General features: G+C 36.6%; 2 protein-coding genes and 1 pseudogene across 22 annotated transcripts; all 3 read left to right on the top strand.

Moving 5' to 3' along the window:
- The first annotated feature begins 3509 nt into the window (after positions 1 to 3509).
- Positions 3510 to 7781, top strand: LOC122296167 (wall-associated receptor kinase 2-like). Of its 20 annotated transcripts, none has more exons than XR_006238411.1 (4): positions 3510 to 3625; positions 3712 to 3809; positions 6128 to 6225; positions 6861 to 6901. XR_006238411.1 is itself a non-coding variant. In XM_043105625.1 (4 exons), exons 3-4 carry the CDS (start codon positions 5469 to 5471, stop codon positions 7626 to 7628), a joined length of 783 nt encoding a protein of 260 aa, XP_042961559.1. In that variant the 5' UTR covers positions 3510 to 3625; positions 3712 to 3809; positions 5393 to 5468; the 3' UTR covers positions 7629 to 7781. The 20 variants fall into 20 exon arrangements, 11 of the variants coding, with proteins under 11 accessions (XP_042961559.1, XP_042961558.1, XP_042961557.1 ...); XM_043105625.1 differs by lacking the exon at positions 6128 to 6225 and adding an exon at positions 5393 to 5483 and having other exon boundaries at positions 6861 to 7781; XM_043105624.1 differs by lacking the exon at positions 6128 to 6225 and adding an exon at positions 5367 to 5483 and having other exon boundaries at positions 6861 to 7781.
- Positions 7733 to 12925, top strand: LOC122296165 (wall-associated receptor kinase-like 10). 2 transcript variants are annotated; one of them, XR_006238404.1, is made up of 4 exons: positions 7733 to 7869; positions 8044 to 8217; positions 8330 to 10697; positions 11215 to 12925. XR_006238404.1 is itself a non-coding variant. In XM_043105618.1 (3 exons), the coding sequence occupies exons 1-3, from the start codon at positions 7740 to 7742 to the stop codon at positions 9601 to 9603; spliced, it is 1578 nt and encodes a 525-aa protein (XP_042961552.1). In that variant the 5' UTR covers positions 7733 to 7739; the 3' UTR covers positions 9604 to 12925. The 2 variants fall into 2 exon arrangements, 1 of the variants encoding a protein (XP_042961552.1); XM_043105618.1 differs by having other exon boundaries at positions 8330 to 12925.
- Positions 11468 to 12925, top strand: LOC122296166 (annotated as a pseudogene).
- Positions 12926 to 21448: the final 8523 nt, after the last annotated feature.

Below are 21448 nucleotides of genomic sequence, written 5' to 3'. Positions count from 1 at the left end.
TTTTTGGTATTTGCTGCTTTGTAGTAGTCCACAATGATGGGATTGGAGAATCTTTTGCTTATCCAAAATTAAAAGCATTGCTAGCTTTAATATCGTCATTCGTACTTTTCTTTTGAAAAAGAGATCATATTTTGTAGACATTAGCTTTGATCTCTTTTTTAGCTTATTTTGTGGGGTCAAAATAATTTACGTTTGCTGTGTTTCCATTTTCTGTTTTTTCATTTTTCCTCCTTCCAAATGGTTTCGCTCAAATTTCTTCTTCTTTCTATCTTTCTTATCTTTCCAAATCCTTCCAAATAACTTTCCCAAACCTCTTTTTTGTTCTAGTGATTTTACATTTGTTTGGATATATTCTTATATATTATACTGATGTCGAAATGACATACATACATACATATATATATATATATATGGGAGAACGTCTTTAAAATATCTGGATTTGATACTTTAAATTATTATATATATTATGCTTGTTTTATTACAGCCGGGCGTGTAAAAAATAAAGATTATAAATAGATTTTCTAAAAATATTATAATGGCTTTGAAACGATACAGTGACTGAGAGAGAGAAAAATGACAACTTTTTAATTAAGTATCTCATAATAATGGGATTGGGGAATCTTCTGCTTATCCAAAGTTAACAACATTGCTTTCGTTCTTCCTACTTTAATCATATTTTGTTGGACCATTAGCTTTTATAGACCAGTGGGGTCAAAATAATTTGCGTTTTGCGTTTTATCCTTTTTCCTTTAATTTCCACTTGCATGCATATGTTTCCCTTCAAATTTCTACTTCTCTCTATCTTTCTGGTTGATCGAAATTGAATGGAGTTCTGATTTTGCAACAACGACTTGGCCAACAAGAAGGATCCAAAGACTCTTTGCTTTTACGTCCTTTTGAATATATATATATATATATTTAGACACATGAAATTCATTCGTTTTTCCCTTGACTAATTATTTATTTTTAATAGACACCATTCCTTAATTAATACTGTTAGTCCAACAATCTTAAAAAGCATAGCAAAGAAAGACTTCTTAGAAAGCATAGAAGTCTCCCACTTACTAGTGGGAGACTTTTTAGAAAAGAAAATAAAAGAAAAGAAAGACTTCTTTTACGAGTTATTCTTGATTGAGCTCTTAAATTATTATTGTGGGAATCTTTTGCTTTTCGGCCAATCATAAACATGATGCATTCATCTTTTTCTCTCTTGTTCCACACGAGAAATATTTTTATTCTTTTTTGTATATTTTAAATATCACTAGAAGTTTTACACTTTGTACTCTAAATTATGAATACTGATACATTCATGTATTTGAAACTATGAAAAACGTATAATGTAAATTAATATCTCGCTTAGATCTGACCACCAGTACTACTATATATTGTATAACTCACAGTTTTAATAATCTTAACTACATGTAATTGAAATTCGATGTGAGCATTGTTTGCCCCCTTTTTTTTATAATTAAACACATGGTTTTTATTTTTGTTAATTTGATACATAAAGAATAAAGCATTAATCTGTAATTGGAGTATGAATATATCGGCTAGCTTCATCCTTAAAAAAAGTTTTGCTATATATAATTTGATGTAAAAAATGAGGCTTATAAATATGTTTTCTCCAAAATATGTAATGGCTTTGAAATAATTTGTCTGTTAATTAATAATGGCTGAGAGAGAGAAAAATGGCAACTTTATTACAGCTTACTCTAAATTAAAGGAGAACGGATTGTTAATTTGAAGGCCGGCGATCGAGGCAGCTGAGGATCTAATAAGTGGCTAATATTCTAATTAAATAGATGCTCAAGAGAGAGATCATGTATTATCACATAGAGTACTCGATGCTCTCGTTAAGTTAATTCCCTTCTTTTGTAGTGATAATCATTTTGGTCACTAAATCTTGGTCACAAAAGCTTACTTCTTTTGTAGTGATATATGCTAGAATATTATGAGTATATTCTATCAATATAAGGATCGTAATTATATTCATATATAGAGTAAGTCAATGATTGCCTATATATGAATAGAATGTTCATAAATTTTACTTGTTTGGACGGGCAGTCTACACTCTACAGTACCATGCATGCATATAGTTTTTCAATTGAGATTTTATCCAATTTATCCAGTTATGTACATTAATTTTCATGAATTCTAATTCTTAATAATTTCAGTCACCAAAACCATACCACAAAACTTTTTGTCAAATTTAAAACAGTCACAATATTTTTTGAAGCCATCTTATACTTCAAACACATTTCTAACTAATATCATATCCAGTTACGTACACGACCAAAATTCACATATATTTTCTTTCACAACTTACTTTGGTCTGATGATTGGCAGTAAAAGGAAGGGGGGGGGGGGGGGGGGGGGGGGGGGGGGGTGTTGGGGGGGAGAAGGAATGTCACTAATATCCTAAAGAGGTGTTCAAGAGCGAAATGCGAGGTCGATCATTGACCTACTGTGATGGAAGCTCACGTCGTGTGCCTCTCAGTGCAGTTTCTCTATATATGTCAGTCCATTATATGAATACACGTTTGGCTTTGTATATATAAGACACGTTTTGCTGGATAATTTGCTTTGCCGTACTCATTGTTTATCTAGCTAGCTTTATGCAGACATTATCTCGATCATGATGTGCATGTGGGATCAAAGTAATTACTTGTATAATTAATTGGTTTTGTATAATTTTCGTTTTCGTTGTGATCATCTGTTCCTCATTTGCTGTTTTAAAAGTTGAGAATTTCCTTCGCCAATTCATGCTTACTTATCCCTAAATACTATTTTTTATTAAATAATATACGAACAATATTACAAAGGCGGAATTAATTTATAAATATTTTTGTTTTGAAATTAAAAAAATTATTATTGACTTTTGTATTTTATTTTGAAGTTTACAAAAGTACCAGTTGTAATGAATGGGTAATAATTAAATTAAAAAATTGAAAATTGAAATTGAAAACATGTTTTGTGTTTAAATAATGTTTGAGAAGGAAATTGTAAGAAATTTTGAGAATTTCTCATTTGATCTCATTTACCAATCACATCCTACTACAAGAAAAACGGCCTTTTGCGACCAATTTATTGTAACGAAAAGACTATTAGCAACTAATTTTAGTTGTTAATAGTCTTTTCGTTGCAATAAATTGGTCAAATTGGTTGCTAATAGTCTTTTCGTTGCAATAAATTGGTCGTAAAATGCCGTTTTCTTGTAGCAGCCTTAATTATTTATATTATATTCTTACCTTAATTTATAACACTCAATTTGGATAGTTTACAAGTTTTGCAATACTTGAAAATTTGAGGTTGTTTTGTTTTTTGAGGTTGTTAAAAAAAAGTGCGTTTTTCTATATAAAGAAAAAAAAAAGAAAAAAGAAAAGGTATGATAATGATAGCTTTGGAATGGTCGGCCCCTAAGGCCAGTATGGGGGAAAAAAGGAGTAGATTGACTGGAGGACACTAATCTATCTAGCTAGTTCCGTATCTTTGTTCTTATTTAAAGGATAGTAAACTTCTTGAAAATAAACGTAGAGTGGAAGATCAAGAGAAAGCGTACGTGGCAGCTGAAGGAAGTGGCTAATATTTCAAAGAGTTAAGTTTTCATGCAATATTTCAAACAGAGGTGAGGATCATAGATCACCAGCTATGGAGAAAGTTATTAGTTCTCATGCATGCAATTAATGACTTTTTCCTTTTAGTACTGCTCAGAAAAGGAATCCGTTTAGTTACTAAAGCCTGAAGTATCTATTGATCACAACGTACACTGCACCTTGTAGTCTCTATTCAGAATACTGCCCGGCCTTGTGGTTAGTCGATCTGAACTTATAACTGCTTGTTTTTCTTTGTTTCTCTTCGGTAACGCTCGAGCTGCTTGTTTCTGGCAATTCACCAATCCCAAAGATTGGCATCATTACTAATGATACGAATTAAGAGAAAATTTAAATATGTCAAATTTGGTGTGGGCTGGTATCATGCATTCTTCTTAGGTCGTGCAAGGTTGTTGGTTGCTCCCTTGCGCGCGGTGCATGGTTGCTGCAAAAGAGATGTTTACAGCTAGCTAGTCATGGCTCCCTGCTACTCATGCTGCGGTTTTGGGATCGATGGACACTCCTAGTTGTACTACTATTTAAGCATTATTAATATAAATATTTATATATATATATATATATATATATGTGTGTGTGTGTCTATATATCTATTCTATTATAATAAGTTATTATATAACTGTTACAGTAACTTTTTTTATATATTTTTCCGTTAAATTTTGTTGCTTTTTTGTTAAGTCCGTTTGTATTGTAATTAAGTCTTTTAATTTCTTGTTTTAGGAATACAATTGTCTTTTTCTACACCTCTCTCACTACTCTCTGATGTCTGTCTCTCTACATATCCCTCTCAAACCCAACCTCTCACACGTTTCCCTTTCATAATATTTGTCTATATTATTCTAATGTATCTTGATTTTAATTTTGAACTAATCTATTTGTTTTCTAATGTATCTAAATATGTAATTATTATACTCACGGACCTATCATTATCCAAAGATATTAGCAAACTTTTTTTTTCTCTATGCATTAAATTATTCATTAATCAAGTTTTTAAAAAAAAAAACCATATTATTTTTGTAAAAAAATCTGTTTACCTAGTAAAAAATCTGATATATATACACAGACATACTGATCGGTTCTTGGAACTTTGAATAAAAGCTTTAATTTTGAAGTTGTTCTTGTCTTCCAGAGAAGATACTTTTGGAAAGTGCATGAATAAATGTATACATAGTTTATAAATGTTTCTTTTTAAAATATTTTTAAAATTAGGAAGTTAATTTTTTTTTGAGCCATTAGGAAGTTAATTTGATAATTTATAAGGATATATACAATTAAAACCAACACGAAATTAATTAACGCTCCTATTGTATAGGAGGGCCGTTAATTAATTAAAGTTTTCTTCTATATAAGACTTTGTTGAGGGGGACCGGTCTCGGTAGAATTTAAAAAGCAATATACATAAAGCGTGTCGGTAGAATTTGTGGGGACCGGTCTCGGTGGCCCTAGCATTGCTTAGGAGGATTTATTATCTACTAATTCTGCCTAGTACTTAAGTACAAAATCCGCTTTTTAATTTGGGTGTATTTTTTTAAGTATTCCCTTAAATAATTTAAAAAAAAAATTAAAAATTTATTAAAAAATATTTTCTCAATTATTAAGTAAAAAATAATAATAAATTGATAAAAAATGTCGGCCATCCTCAGTAAGAGTACTAGCATTTCCAAATCCTCATACCTACCTGAAAATAATTTTATTGATTTATATTTTTAATGCTCCTTATTTTCTACCTTAGGCCCTTTCCAATTAATTGTTCATCAGGCCAACTCGAATTCTCTCTATGTTAGCTTGTTTTATAAGAGGCAGCCGCAAAGAAAGATAAGTTATTTCTGAAGCACAGATCAGACCCAAAAAAGGCCAGCGATGGCTTTGCATGCGGTAAGCTTTCGGAACAAGTACTAGTAGTGCTGCTACATCTAAGTATTGGGGTCCAGCTAGTTTTAGCAGCACCTCAACCCAACGATCCGAGCTGCATCCGTTAATATCTGCTACCATTTGAAAACATGCTAGCTAGCTGCTGCTGCCTATAAATATATAAAGAATAGTGGGATAAAATTAGTCTAAGAATTAGTGGGTGATATGTTGGATATAATATTCAGGCAAGGGGCATGGATTCCTCCTCTTTTGCTCTATGTATTGAGTGGGTTATTATATCTTAAAAAGCAAACCTAGATAGTTATTAAATAAATTAAGATAAAAATATAGAAAACATGCAAAATCAACTCTATATATATCGTCCTTCAACGATTGATTCTGTTTAAATAAATTAATTTTTGAGAAAGATTAGATTCTGTTTGAAGACATTAATTTTTTAGAAGCATGGCTGAATGAGATAAAAGAATTTTAATAAATAATAATAAATTTATTTCTGAAAATTTTATAAATTAAAGAAGGTGTTAATAAGATAAAAATATAAATAAAAAATTCAACTGGGATACGTACAGGCACTAACATCTTCTACTGATTTTTCTTCTCTTTATTCGACTTACTTATTTTTTATGTATTCCACTGGGATACGACAGGCCACAGCAGAAAAGGAAAAAAGCCCATACTAGTGTGCGTGTAATCCGTATTGTGTTGAGTGCCTGCCAAAAGCCCGCACGCATGTTGAACGAAAAAGGTTCGGCTTTTTTATTTTGTTTTGTTTTTGAAAACCGACCCCAAGCCCAGAAAAGAGAGGAAGCTGCTGTTCTTTCAACTGGGCATACGTGCCTTAGGGCACGTAACATCTTACTAGTACGTGTATATATATACATATAAAAAGAATGTTACTCATTATTTTATATTATATATTTTATGTATTTAAAATTTTATTTATTTATTTATTATTTATTATTTTATTTCATTTTTGTTAAATTAATTGAGTTGTTCTACTTATCAATCATACATTATATATCTGTTATAAGAAAAAAAAATTAAAATAGCTAGATGTAATGTGCAGTGTACAAAGATGATAAATAAAATTACTAGTATAGTTTAAAAATAGTTCTTTTGAAAATATTTTTTAAATTAGAAAGTTTGGTAATTCGCTTATTAAGGATACAAGCATTATAACGAAATTAATATATTAAGCCTCTAATAATAATAGAAAAGCTAGAGTTTTTTAACTTTCATTTTGGCTGGAGAAATAAGTCAAGTTCTCTTTTTATATAATAAATCCTCCTAACTACCTGAATATAATTTTATGGATTTTTGTATTTTTAATGCTTCTTATTATATATCTACCTTATTAAGTCCTTTCTAACCGTTCATCAGGCCAACTTGAAGTCTCTCTTTGTTAGCTTGTTTTATAAGAGGGAGTTGCAAAGAAAGACAAGTTTTTTCGGAAGCACAGATCAGACAAGAAAAAGGTCAGCCATGGCTTTGCATGGAAAGCTTTTGGAACAACTAATAGTGCTGCTACATCTGATTACTGGGGTCCAGCTAGTTTTATCAGCACCTCAACCCAATGATCCGAGCTGCAACCGCACATGCGGAAATGTTAGCATCCCCTACCCATTTGGTACAAGCAAGGGCTGCTACCTTGATCCATCTTTTCTCATCATATGTAACTACTCTTTCCAGCCCCCAAAACCATTTCTGGGCGTTGATCATAATATAGATGTCCTCAACATCTCTCCTGATGATGGTGAACTTCGAGTCTCAAACTTGGTATTCCGTCGTTGCAAATTGTGGCTAGAGTTTGATAATCAGCCTAGTCTCCGCCGCATCTCTACCTTGCTCAACTTGTCGAAATTTCGCATCTCAATTGAGAAGAACAGTATCTTTTCCGTCGGTTGTAACTTTTTCGCCTACATAAGTGGCTCGCATGAACAAGATTACAAGTTAATGTCTGGGTGCGTATCATTCTGTGGCAACAGTTCCGGTTTGGTTAACGGCTCTTGCTCTGGCGTTGGCTGTTGCCATTCTGCTATCCCAGGAAACACAACGAATTATAATTTGAACGTTCAGAGTATTTACACTAATGGATCCAGCAGAACCTCGGGGCAATCATGTGGTTTAGGTTTTATTGGGGAAACATAGGCATACAACTTTTCCACCTTAGATTTTACAAATTTAACTAACAGGGAGACTGTACCCCTGGTGCTTGATTGGGCAATTAAAAATAAGACATGCAAAGATGCTGAGAAAGATATGCCAAGCTATTTATGCAAAGCAGCCAATAGTTGTTCGGAAGCCAACGGTCTTGGGTATATTTGCAAGTGCCCTGACGGTTATCAAGGGAACGCATACATTCCTGAGGGACAAGATGGTAGTTGCCAAGGTAACTAATTATTAATGGTGTTCATTCCTTTTACTTTATAAGCCTTTTCTTTTTCTTAATTTCAGCTAATTTTGGATTAGCAAATTAATCAGTTCATGTTGTACTTGTTAAATGAGCGAACTGTTATGGCTGTATTTCGATGATGACGGACTAGCTGTAGTACTCGTGTTTCAGATATTGATGAGTGCAAAGATAGTCCCTGCAATGCTACTGCAATATGTACCAACACTAAAGGGAGCTACACATGTACATGTCCCAATGGATATGTCGGCGATGGGAGGAATCCGAATGGAACGACAGGTTGTAGTCGAAAAGGCCAATCAAAGATCATCATGACTATTGCCCTGGGTATGTATACATATATGGGAATGGTGGTTTAATTATAAGATATATAAAGTAATATCCCAATTGCAAGCTGAAGTACGTAATTTTTTTCCTATTAATTTTTTGAGTTATGCAGGTGTTAGTACAAGCCTTGGAGTATTATTTCTACTTATTGGTGGATATTGGGGGTCATACAAAGTGGTAAAGAAAAGGAAAATGATTAAACGTAGGCAGAAGTTCTTTAAACGAAATGGCGGACTGTTGTTACAACAGCAAATATCACAAAGTGAATTGAATGTTGCGAACATGAAGTTATTTAATTCAAAGGACTTGGTGAAAGCCACTGACCATTTTAATGATAACAGAATACTCGGTCAAGGTGGACAAGGCACCGTTTACAAAGGTATGCTAGAGGATGGAAGAATCGTTGCTGTGAAAAAGTCAAAGATAACTAATGAAGGAAAGCTTCAAGAATTCATTAATGAAGTTATCATTCTTTCACAAATTAATCATAGGAACATTGTTAAACTACTTGGTTGTTGCTTAGAGACAGAAGTGCCTTTACTGGTGTATGAATTTGTTCCTAATGGAACTCTCTCGAGATATCTAAGTGATGATCAAAATGAGGAGTTTCCACCAACATGGGATATGCGCTTACGAATTGCCATAGAAATTGCAGGAGCTCTATACTATTTACACTCAGCAACTTCATTACCCATTTACCATCGAGACATTAAGTCAACGAACATTCTCTTAGATGATAAATACAGAGCAAAAGTAGCAGATTTTGGGACTTCAAGATCTGTTGCTATTGATCAAACTCACTTGACTACACTAGTACATGGAACTTTTGGATACTTGGACCCGGAGTATTTTCAGTCAAGTCAATTTACAGAAAAAAGTGATGTTTATAGTTTTGGTGTTGTCCTTGTTGAGCTTTTAACAGGAGAAAAGGCTATCTCTTTGACAAGAACACCAGAAGCTAAAAGTTTAGCCACGTATTTTATTTGCTCGATGGAAGAAAACAATTTGTCTGATATCCTTGATAGACGAGTTCTGAAGGAAGCTATAAAAGAAGAGCTTATTACGGTCGCAAACATTGCAAAAAGGTGCCTAAACTTGGATGGGAAGAAGCGACCTACGATGAAAGAAGTCTCAATGGAGTTGGAGGCAGTAAAAATATCACAAAAAGCTTCAAGCCTTGAAATGTGCAAAAGAGATGATAGGCCTACTATGACGGAAGTGGCCGTGATGCTAGATGGACTAGGAGGTAAGGAAAAGCAAACAAGGAAAGAAGCCGATCTCAATACAGAAGAGAGTGAGTATTTGCGTAGTACATACACACCCACTTTAAGCATTGATGTTGGCGTTGGCTGTTCTTCCACAAGTACCTTGGATAGCACTATGTGAAATCAAGCAACAAATGATGGCAGATAATCCATTAGTCCGATCCTTAAAAGCCTCAATCAGCAAGCATCTTCCTCCAAATCAATGGATGATGGTAGATTTCGGTCTCTTTGCATGCAGTGTTTAAGTTTTCTCCACATAGATCTTTTGGTATGTTCAAAGTTTCCTCTCAAGGTCTGCTTTGCATTATTGAGAGCTTTTGTACGTACGTATGGGCAAGTCCAGTAGTACTGGTTAATTAGGTGTCCGCTTTGAAAGTTGTCCTAATTTCGACATGTGTGTTCTAAGTTTTTATTTGTGGATTATGCATGGGTAGATTTATTGTAACTTAAATATTAGTGTTTGGGGTTGAAAGAATTTATTATTTCTAGAAAAGTCAATGCTTTGCTGGAGACCTTGGGTAAATTCTCGAAGTCATGGGAATATTCTTCTAAGCTCCTTGAAAGCAAATGATGTCGCCCTCCATTAACTAGCAAAAGCCTGGGGAAGCTGAACTGGTCTCTAATTATTTCATCCAATAAATATAGGTACGTGGGGGTAGCATTGTTTTTTATTTTCGAAAGGAATTGTTTTTCATAATTTTCAAAAGGACAAAGGAGATATTGAATCAGTAATTTAATGTACTCGAACAAAATTGTCAGGTTCTCAAGTCATGAACGGTTTTGATTGGTAGATCGAACAGAAGTTAAAATGCGTTTGCAGGATAATAAATTTATAAGACCATTCACGGTATATACAATTAAAACCAACAGGAAATTAATTAACACTCCTATTATATAGGAGGGCCGTTAATTAATTAGAGTTTTCTTCTATATGTATAATTAATCCTCTAAGCACTGCTAGGGCCACCGATACTGGTCCCGACAAATTCTTGTCCTCTTGTCTTTCACACTCATTGGATAAGATTTCCTTTGCACGAAAATCAGAACAAAAAAAAAAAAAAAAAAAGAGAGAGAGAGAAAGTCTGAGTTCTACCAAGATCTAGGTCGCAGCACCAGTCCTTCATTGCAGCAGCTTGTGTTTCGTCCTGATAGCAAAAGCTTTTTACAGTTGATCCAATCAATCTGATCCAAACTACCGAGAAGAAAACGAATTTCGTAAGTAATTCCCGAAGCCACTCTTTATCGCCTTCTTCTTCTATTGATTTTTTAAGATTTATTCGATGATTCTTTGAGTTCTGATGTTTGAGACTAACTCTGAAATTTTTTTTAGCGTCCTGATTTTTGATATTAAGTCAATATGTAGTTTTCCTTTTTGATGTATAGCAGTAATTCATCCCTGGAGATGTATAGCAGTAAGCTTGCAACTGTGTAATGGTTTATTAAATTTATAATATTTTATTATTATTTTGAGTGGAATAACTAAATGCATCTCATATTATGCAAAATTTACATTTACATTTACATAATCTAACGAGGATACTCTTATAATTCGTTTTGATATGATTAATACATCGTCATTTTGAAACAGCTCTTCGCTTTGGTGGTTAATTTTCGTAACTTTAATTTCTTTGGTATAATTAACAGAGCAGTAAATTCTTAATTGTTTACCTTTTAATTGTTCGAGTGGCTTGGTGAAAATGAATAATGGCTAAGATGGGCATTTCAAATGTAGGAGCTGGAGTAGGCTTTATTTCTCACCTTGTGTTCAGCTTTTTTTTTTTTTTTTTTTCTTTAACCAAGAGCTAGTAGCCCCATATCCAATGAACCACCACCAAAGAATCACATTCAATATCAATAGAAAATAAACCCAACTCCTTACACCTAATAATGCCTTTCAATACCGCTCGAAACTTTGCTTCATTATTAGAGCAAGCTCCAAAAGACTTAGAATAAGCAAAATCAGTTTACCATTGCAATCATGGAGAATGCCCCCTCCACCACTGGGTCTCAGGATCCTTGAGCTACTACAACAACGACTCGATCAACAAGAAGGATCCACAGAAACAGTCAAATTCTTTACCGTAAATGAGCTGCAGAAGGCCACCAAAAACTATGATAAGAGCAGGATAATTGGCCAAGGAGGTTTTGGTACTGTTTACAAAGGTTTTCTAGCAGACAATAACATTGTTGCCATCAAGAAGTGCAGTATAGAACATAAAAACCACATTGAGGAATTCATCAACGAGGTTGTTGTGCTCTCCCAAATTAATCACAGGCATGTTGTCAAATTCTTGGGATGTTGTTTAGAGAAACAAGTTACTTTGCTTGTCTACGAATTTGTCCCAAATGGTACCCTTTTTAAGTACATCCATCAGGAAAGCAATGCATCCACATTTACTTGGGAAACCCGTTTGAGGATAGCTGCAGAAACAGCTAAGGCACTATGGTATTTGCACTCTAAGGCCTCAATACCTATAATTCATAGGGATGTAAAATCAACAAACATACTGCTTGATGATGACTTCACTGTAAAAGTCTCCGACTTTGGAATTTCAAGATTGGTTCCGAGAGATCGAGATGGAGATCAAATGCGAAAAATCACTCTAGTGCATGGAACTTTTGGATACTTGGATCTTGAATACTTTGCGACACACTAATTGACAAAGAAAAGTGATGTCTATAGCTTTGGAGTGGTGCTCGTGGAGCTACTTACAAGAAAGGAGGCAATTTTATCTGATAGGACCGAGGGGCATGCATTTCTATGTACGTATTTCATTTCTTCCATGAAAGAGGAAAGATTGTTTGAAATTCTTGAAAATAACATAGTTGCAGAAGGAAATAAGGAGCAGATCCAACAATTTGTGGAGCTTGCAAGGAGCTGCTTAGCAGTACAAGGGGATGAGAGGCCTACAATGAGGGAAGTAGCAATGGAATTACAAGGAATAAGAAAGATGCAGAAGCATACCTGGGTTATCTTGGAAGCAAATTCGGAAAATGTGGAACACTTGCTTAGTGAGACATGCGAGGCTAACAAATATGGGGAAAGTAGTAGTACTATAACTACTGCATATCATCATAGCATGAATGATTATGGAACACAAGCTTAGGGAGATGGAAGATGAATTCGGATGTTGATGTAATTTTCTTCTCATGCATATATGCAATTTCCTGCTTTTATTCTGTATGCGCATTACCTTATATAGGTATGACGCATGCTTTGTAGTTGTTTTCTAATTTTGTTAGCGACTTTGCAGTGAGTGCTTGTTTTTCCTGTGGTTTTTTTTTTTTTTCATGTGTTTCACTATTTCTCGTATGACATTTCCTTCCTATTTTTATGTTCCTATAGTTGTAATATTATAAGTAATTGTTGATCTGCTGTACTGCAATCTTCAAGTTGTCTTGATAAATAAATAAATAAATAAAGACGTGTTGCTTTGACTGCATGGATTGCTCAGTTGACGTAATACTTCCTGTTCAGTCATGGAACTTCTCATGTGACTCTGTCTAAACTCCAAAGGGTTTAGTTCACCATATTAGTCCAAAAAAAATGCAAAATACAATGAATCTAAAACGGATCATCCTATAACTTTTGAGTTCAAATTAATGCCCATGAGAATGTTGGGAGCTTTTCTGACACAAAGACGATTCTAAATAAAGGAGGGATGAAATTTAACGTGGTTCGGCAATTGCCTACGTCCACAGATGCTGTAATTTCACTATGAAAATAATTTTTACAGAAATCTCTCTCTGCTCACCCACTCTGTTTCTCTCTTCTTTCTCTCCCACACTCTGTTCTGCACACACACACAGTACACACTCTGTTTTCTCTCTGCTGCACTTCTCTGCTACACACACCAACTGAGCTCTCTCCTATTTATAGGAGAGAGCAGCCTACAATTTTTTTTTTTGGGTGCAGTGATTTACGGAAGAAACTGAGGCGTCACTTGCTGCAGACACTGTGCGTGTCTGTGAGTGGCGCCTAACATGCCAAGAGAAGAAACGGTGCATGACTCACTGTTCACTATTTTGTCTCCACTCATAACAATCTCCCACTTAGAGACAAATGAGTCTACATATCTTCATAGCGACCATTATAGCAACTTCAAGTCATGCCTTTAAGTACGGAGACCAATTGAAGCTACACACAGCTTCAGTTTGTCAGTAGTAACTACTTTTGTGAACATGTCTGCTGGGTTCTCTGTTCCTCGAATCTTCTCAAGTATCAGCTGTCCACTATCGAGAAGAGATCGGATAAAATGGTATCGCAACTGTATGTGTTTTGTTCTGGAATGAAAGGTTGGATTCTTTGCAAGAAAAATAGCACTCTGACTATCACTGTGCAGAATACCTTTTTCATTCTTCTTTACCAATTCCTCCAAGAATGACTGCAACCAAACCATTTCCTTCCCTGCTTCAGTTATAGCAACGTATTCCGCTTCTGTAGTTGAGAGAGCAACAATCTTCTGTAACTTAGAAGCCCACGATACAGATGTACCACCCAGCGTATACACAAATCCAGTAGTACTTTTTCTGCTGTCAACGTCACCTGCTAAATCAGCATCTACATATCCCTGTAGTTTTAAACCTGCTTTTGTAAAGCATAGTGACATATCTGAAGAGCCTTGTAGATATCTTAAAATCCACTTGACTGCTTCCCAATGCTGCTTTCCTGGATTACTCATGTACCTGCTCACAGCTCCCACTGCTTGTGCAATGTCTGGGCTTGTACAGACCATGGCGTACATAAGACTACCAATAGCAGATGCATAGGGTATTCTGTTCATGCATTCTTGCTCTTCCTCCGTCTTTGGCGACTGATCCTTAGTTAGTCGAAAGTGACTAGCTAAGGGTGTGCTCACTGGTTTCGCCTTGTCCATGTTAAACCTTCTGAGCACCTTCTTCACATACTCCTCCTGCGAGAGCTTGAGAGTATCATTAAACCTGTCTCTAATAATTCTCATACCAAGGATTTGTTTTGCAGCACCCAAATCCTTTATCTCAAATCGCTTTGACAACTGCTTCTTCAGTTTATTGATCTCCTCGATGCTTGACCCTGCAACGAGCATATCATCCACATACAACAGTAGGATAATATAAGAGTTGTCAAAGTTCTTCATATAGCAACAATGGTCAGCCTACAGTCTTGTAAATCCATTACTGCACATGAAGTTGTCAAACTTCCGGTACCATTGTCGTGGAGCTTGTTTTAGGCCATACAAGCTCTTCTTCAGTTTGCAAACTAGATTCTCTTTTCCCTTCTCTGAGAATCCTTGTGGCTGGTGCATATAGATGTCTTCCTCCAAATCACCATGAAGGAATGCAGACTTCACATCTAACTGCTCAAGATGTAGATTCTCTGCAGCCACAATTGCCAACACTTGCCTGATCGTAGTCAATTTTACAACTGGGGAGAAAATGTCTGTATAGTCGACACCTTCTTTTTGTTGAAATCCCTTTACGACCATTCTGGCTTTGTAGCGCTTGCTACCATTATGTTCTTCCTTAATTCTGTACACCCATTTATTGTGCAAAGCCTTCTTGCCTTTTGGAAGCTTAGTTAGCTCCCATGTCTGATTTGACATCAGTGACTCCATCTCATCTTGCATGGCTTTCTCCCACTTAATCGAATCTTCAATTCGTAGAGCTTCATCATAACTTTCCGGTTCACCACTATCTGTTAGCAGGATGTAGTGCAGAGATGGTGAGAACCGCTGTGGTGGCCTGATTGTCCTTGAAGATCTTCGAATAACAGTGAGTGGTGTACGTTGTTCGATCTGTGTATCAACATTTTCTTGATCCTCATTCTGATCAGTGTTGACTCGAGTAACATCAAAGTCAACGACCTCAGGTTTCTTTGGCTGCTCTTCAGATTCAGCTTGTGACTTAGCTTTGTACAGAATCTGCTCATTAAATATCACATTTCTACTTCTGATGATTTTGCGATTTTTATCATCCCAAAATCGATAACCAAATTCTTCATCACCATAACCGATGAAAAAACATTTTCTAGATTTGGCTTCTAACTTGTTACGATCAGTAGAATCTATGTGAACATATGATAAACAGCCAAAAAATTTCAAATGGGAAAGATTTACCTTCTTTCCGCTCCAGACTTCCTCTGGTAGATCGAACTTTAAGGGAACTGAAGGTCCCCTATTAATCAAATAGGCTGCAGTGTTAATTGCATCAGCCCAAAAACATTCAGGCAATCCTGAATTCAGCCTCATGCTTCTGGCACGTTTGTTGAGAGTTTTGTTCATGCGTTCAGCTACGCCATTCTGCTGCGGTGTCCCGAGAATAGTCTTCTGAAATCTAATCCCATTTGCAGCACAGAATGCTTTGAACCCTCCGTCGATGTACTCTCCTCCATTGTCTGACCTCAGACATTTTAACTTCAAGCCTGTTTCATTTTCAACCATGGCTCTCCACTTCTTAAAAGTATCAAATGTGTCAGATTTATTTTTCAAAAAATAAACCCATACTTTCCTGCTTGAGTCATCAATAAATGAAACATAGTACCGCGATCCTCCAAGAGAAGCGACTGGGGATGGCCCCCACAAATCTGTGTGCACCAACTCCAACTTTGTAGATTTTGGAGTTCTACTATTTTTCAGGAAACTAACATTTTTCTGCTTCCCAAAAATGCAACCTTCACACATGTCGAAATCAGTTGATTCTAACTTTGGTAACTTCCCCTTGGATAATAGTACTTTCATTCCTTTCTCACTTATGTGACCAAGCCTTTGATGCCATAGGTTGGCATTTGCGTTAGCAATTGCAACAGTATGTCTAATACTTGAAGTCATGTATAGAGTACCTGTTTTTGTGCCTCGAGCTACTACCATAGCTCCTTTTGTTATCTTCCACGTGCCACCGGTAAATAGTACCGAATGCCCATCAGCATCAACTTGTCTTACAGAAATCAGGTTCCTCATGAGCTTAGGAACATGTCGCACCTTCTGTAGCAACCAAGCACTTCCATTGGGCAGATTGATTGGTACATCTCCCATGCCTTCGATTTCCAACGCTTCACCATCTGCTAAGTACATCTTCCCGAAATCACCAGTGACATAATTCTGCATGATTTCTCGGTGTGCTGTAGTGTGGAACGAGGCTCCTAAATCTAACACCCAAGATTCAATTTGGTTGTCGACTGAAAGAAGTAAGGCATCTTGGAGATCTTCTGTTGTGGCATTAACAGAGTCATGCTCATTCTTCTTTTTAGCTTCCTTGCAATTATTTTTGAAGTGGCCAATCTTGCCACAATTCCAGCACTGTACTTGTTTTCTGGATCTAGATTTACTTCTGCCTCTTCGGGACTTCGACCTGCCCCGATTTGAACTTCTACTAGCTCCTCTACCTCTCGTCTCGAGGTTTAAGGCAGAACTGGAAGTTGATGCTTCTCCTGTATCTCTTCTGCGAACTTCCTCGCTAAGAATATGGTCCCGGATATCTTGATACTTCATCTTTGTTTTGCCATAAGAATTGCTAACAGCTGTTCTCATGGCCTCCCAGCTTTTTGGTAATTGAGCTAGAGCAATCAGTGCACGTACTTCATCATCAAATTCAATCCCCACTGAAGCTAATTGATTGATGATGGTGTTGAACTCATTCAGATGCTGAATAACTGGAGTTCCTTCTGCCATTCTCAAGTAGAATAGCTTGTACATCAAATGCACTTTGTTATTGGCTGATGGTTGCTCGTACATGTCTGATAGAGCTTTCATCAAATCCACCGTGGTCTTTTCCTTTCCCACATTGTGTGCAACTGATCTTGACAGTGTTAGTCGAATGACTCCCAACACTTGTCTATCAAGGAAACTCCAATCTTTATTGCTCATGTCATCTGGCTTTCTTCCTAGGAGTGGAAGATGTAGTTTCTTCCCATAGAGATAATCCTCTATCTGCATTCTCCAGTAGGCAAAGTCTGTACCGTCAAATTTCTCGATACCAACACCTTTAGCTTCTTCTCCAGCCATAACTTTACAAATGAGTTCAAATTTAAACAAACAAAGATCACCGCTGCATCTGAAACACTCGAATTAGCTGGAAACGAGTCTGGAATGATCCAAATAGTTTGTCAATACTATTTGATCGTCGCGATGGAACTCCAACTGGCATGATCTAGCCCAAAATGATCTGCAACACGTGGATGGTTCAGATCCAATGTACTGATGCTGAATCTCAAAATTTTGACTGTACAGATGAGTCTGGAATGATCCAAATAGTTGGAAAGCACTATTTGATCGTCAAAATCGGACTCCGAATGGCTTAGATCTAGCCGAAAACAGATCTGAAAAATGGACGGTTCTGATCTGTCTGGAGCGTGAGATACACGCGCATCACAGTGCACGTGGGCAAACGCATGGGCGCGTGTAATACACGCGCTATAGTATTGTGTGCGCGTGGGGGAGAGTGGGGCGCGTGTGACACACGTGCTGAACCTCTATAGGGTGCGTGGGGGCGCGTGTGGCGCATGTCGTCACGCGTCTTCAACCTCTGGAGCGCGTGGGGCGCGTGGGTTGTAGCAGATGCACGCGCCTATCTTCTAGGAGAGCGTGTAGGCTCGTCCGACCTTCGTTTTCGATTCCGTTTGCGGCAACGGATTCGTCTCGACGCGAGGAACACAGTGGAGTTGTCAAAAATTGATTTTGAACAACTTAAATTTTCAGACAGCTCGAACCAGTGCTCTGATACCAGTTGTTGGGAGCTTTTCTGACACAGAGACGATTCTAAATAAAGGAGGGACGAAATTTAACGTGGTTCGGCAATTGCCTATGTCCACAGATGCTGTAATTTCACTATGAAAATAATTTTTACAGAAATCTCTCTCTGCTCACCCACTCTGTTTCTCTCTTCTTTCTCTCCCACACTCTATTCTGCACACACACGCAGCACACACTCTGTTTTCTCTCTGCTGCACTTCTCTGCTACACACACCAACTGAGCTCTCTCCTATTTATAGGAGAGAGCAGCCTACAATTTTTTTTTTCGGTGCAGTGATTTACGGAAGAAACTGAGGCGTCACTTGCTGCAGACACTGTGCGTGTCTGTGAGTGGCGCCTAACATGCCAAGAGAAGAAACGGTGCATGACTCACTGTTCACCGTTTTGTCTCCACTCATAACAGAGAACTAGCTCCCACGCACACACGCAGCCTAATCCTCTTCAAAATGTAACAAAAATACAAGCTTTGATGAAAACTAAGAGCTAAAAGAAGTGGAACACTCTAGGTGTTTAAACAACACTTTCTACTAAAATTCCATAACATGATTAGTCGGGTTTGGATAGTGAAAATATTTCATCTAATCTCATCATTATAATTTTTTCAAATTCTCACACAAAATATAATAAAAAATTCATTCAAATCTCAAAGTAATAATAATAATAATAAAATACATTTTAACAAAATTTTGTTTAACTTTTAACTTTTATCTAAACTCATCTCACCTGTGAAAATAAAGGAAGAGAGCACATTCTTCACATTCTAAGGGAATAACGTGGAAAAAAAAAAAAAAGGACTTAAAATAGTCTTCACACGCATAAAATTTGGTTGAATGCCCAAATACCTTGCAGGATTTGCAACTAGCATCGTCTCTCTCTAATGAAGGATATCAAATCGGATCCCCGTTCCCCACAATTCCCTTATAAAATATTTATCAGCTCATCACTATATATAGTGGTAGTTGGCATCATGCAAGAAAAGCCTCTCAAAAGAAGAATACAAAAGTATTTTCTGAAATATTCCTCTATGTTAACAAAATCACTAGATCCACTCCAGAAGAGAAAGATAGCCTAGCCCCTTCACCGAATACAGCCCAGGAATACAAGTCTGGAATGCTCTAGAATACCTTGTGAATTCATACGTGTCACTTTCTGTTATACCAAGAATATTCTCTCTTTATTTGTATATAAATATCACCACTGTACTACATATGAAATCAATGAAAATCGCATGAATATTTCTATTTTACATCTCTTGCCTCTGTTTTTATTATGGTATCAGAGCCTATAAAAAGACTCGTGTCTAGACTCTACCCTGGCCGAAACATCTCCACTTCCTGCTCCACCTTCACATCCGCCCAGCTTTTCCCTTCCTTCTTCTACTCATCTTATCACTGTTAAGTTAAACCATGATAACTGTCTTTTGTGGACGGCTCAACTCATGCCTTACCTCAAATGATAGAATCTCTATGGTTATATTAATGGATCTATCGACACCCCCCGGCTACTCAACAAAAATTCCACAAAACCCAGTACTAATTACTTAGCCTGGAAACAACAAGATCAGGTCATTATGAGCATCCTTATTTCTTCACTGTCTGAAACCTTGATAGCCCAGTATCTTGAAGCCTCCACATCTCGAGAAATCTGGACAATCCTAGAGAATATCTTTGCAGCAAAGTCCCAATCTCGAATTATGCAGATTCAATATCAGTTGACTACACTCAAGAAAGGTTCAAATTCTATTGCTGAGTACTATCAGAAAGCTAAGCTTCTTCGTGACACCCTTGCAGCTAGTGGTAAAATCTTAACCTCTTGTGAGTTTATAACAATTCTGTTGGCTGGCTTGGGGTCAAATTTTGACTCAGTTGTAATGTTAATTACCACAATGGTCGAACCGCTTAGCCCTTCACAAGTTTATAGTCATTTACTTACCCATGAGTCTAGATTATCCCATCAACAGACTACCCTTACTGCATCCCCCAGAATTTTCAGCCAACTCCACTTCCAAAAACTCCAATAATTTCAGTAACAGAGGAAGGGGTATGTCTCGAGGCAGAGGAGGTTATAGAGGACATGGTAGAGGCTGAGATGGTGGTTGGTTCAATCAATCCTAGTTTTTACCAAATCGTCCCTTATGTTAGGTTTGTCAAAGACAAGGTCATACAACCCTCACATGTTACCATCAGTTTAATCACAGCTACCAATTAACCCCACATCCTTTTTTATCTACTCATTTTACATCTGCACCTTCTTTTACTAACGATACAGCTTCATCATTTGATGGTAATTGGTATCCAAACTCTGCTGCTACACATCACTTCAATCACAATTTTTCTAATTTGTCTCTTAATCCATCTGAGTACAAGGGTGATGAACAAGTCTGTGTCAGTGATGGCAGCTCTCTTCCTATCCGCAGGTCCAATATTCCAACTACATCTGGCAATCTTCTTCTCTCTTAGCTCTATCATGTTCCTTCTATTTCTAAAAATTTAATTTCAGTCAGATAACTTTGTCTTTTTTGAGTTTCGTTCATCTTGTTTTTATGTGAAGGATTCCCGCACCACGAAAATCCTCCTTCAAGGTCCTACTAGCAATGGGATATATGTCTTTCCTCATGACCGATCCTCTCATCATGCTTACACTGCTGCTCGTGTTTCTCCTTCCCAATGGCACATGCAATTAGGACATCCATCCATGCAACTTGTTCACCAAATAATTTCACAAGTTTCTCTTCCTGTGAAGTCATCTCCCAAGCTTGGCTTATGCTCTTCTTGTTGTCAAGCAAAGCTTCATCAACTACCATATGCTCATTCTGATTCTTGTTCAATAGTCTTGCTTCAAATTCTTTTTTCCGACATTTAGGGTCCTGCTCCAGTCTTTTCACGGGGTGGTTTTAGATATTATTTGTCTTTTGTTGATGATCATAGCAGGTTTACATGCTTATTTCCATTATATTGTAAATATGATGTAGTCCCTATCTTTTTATCATTTAAACGTCATGTAGAAACTCTTCTCAATACAAAAATATATGCCTTACAATCTGATTGGGGTGGAGAATTTAGATCTCTCAACACTGTTTTACACTCTTTTGGTATTTCTCATCGTTTATTATGTCCCCATGCTCACTCTCAAAATGGCTCGGTTGAAAGAAAATACCGGCACATCGTTGAGACTGGACTTGCATTGCTTGCTCACTCTTATACTCCTAAAAAATATTGGTCTGATGCCTTTACCACTGCA

This window comes from Carya illinoinensis, chromosome 15 (assembly GCF_018687715.1).
Source record: "Carya illinoinensis cultivar Pawnee chromosome 15, C.illinoinensisPawnee_v1, whole genome shotgun sequence".
Lineage (NCBI taxonomy): Eukaryota > Viridiplantae > Streptophyta > Magnoliopsida > Fagales > Juglandaceae > Carya > Carya illinoinensis.
This window is presented reverse-complemented; position numbering and strand designations above follow the sequence as displayed.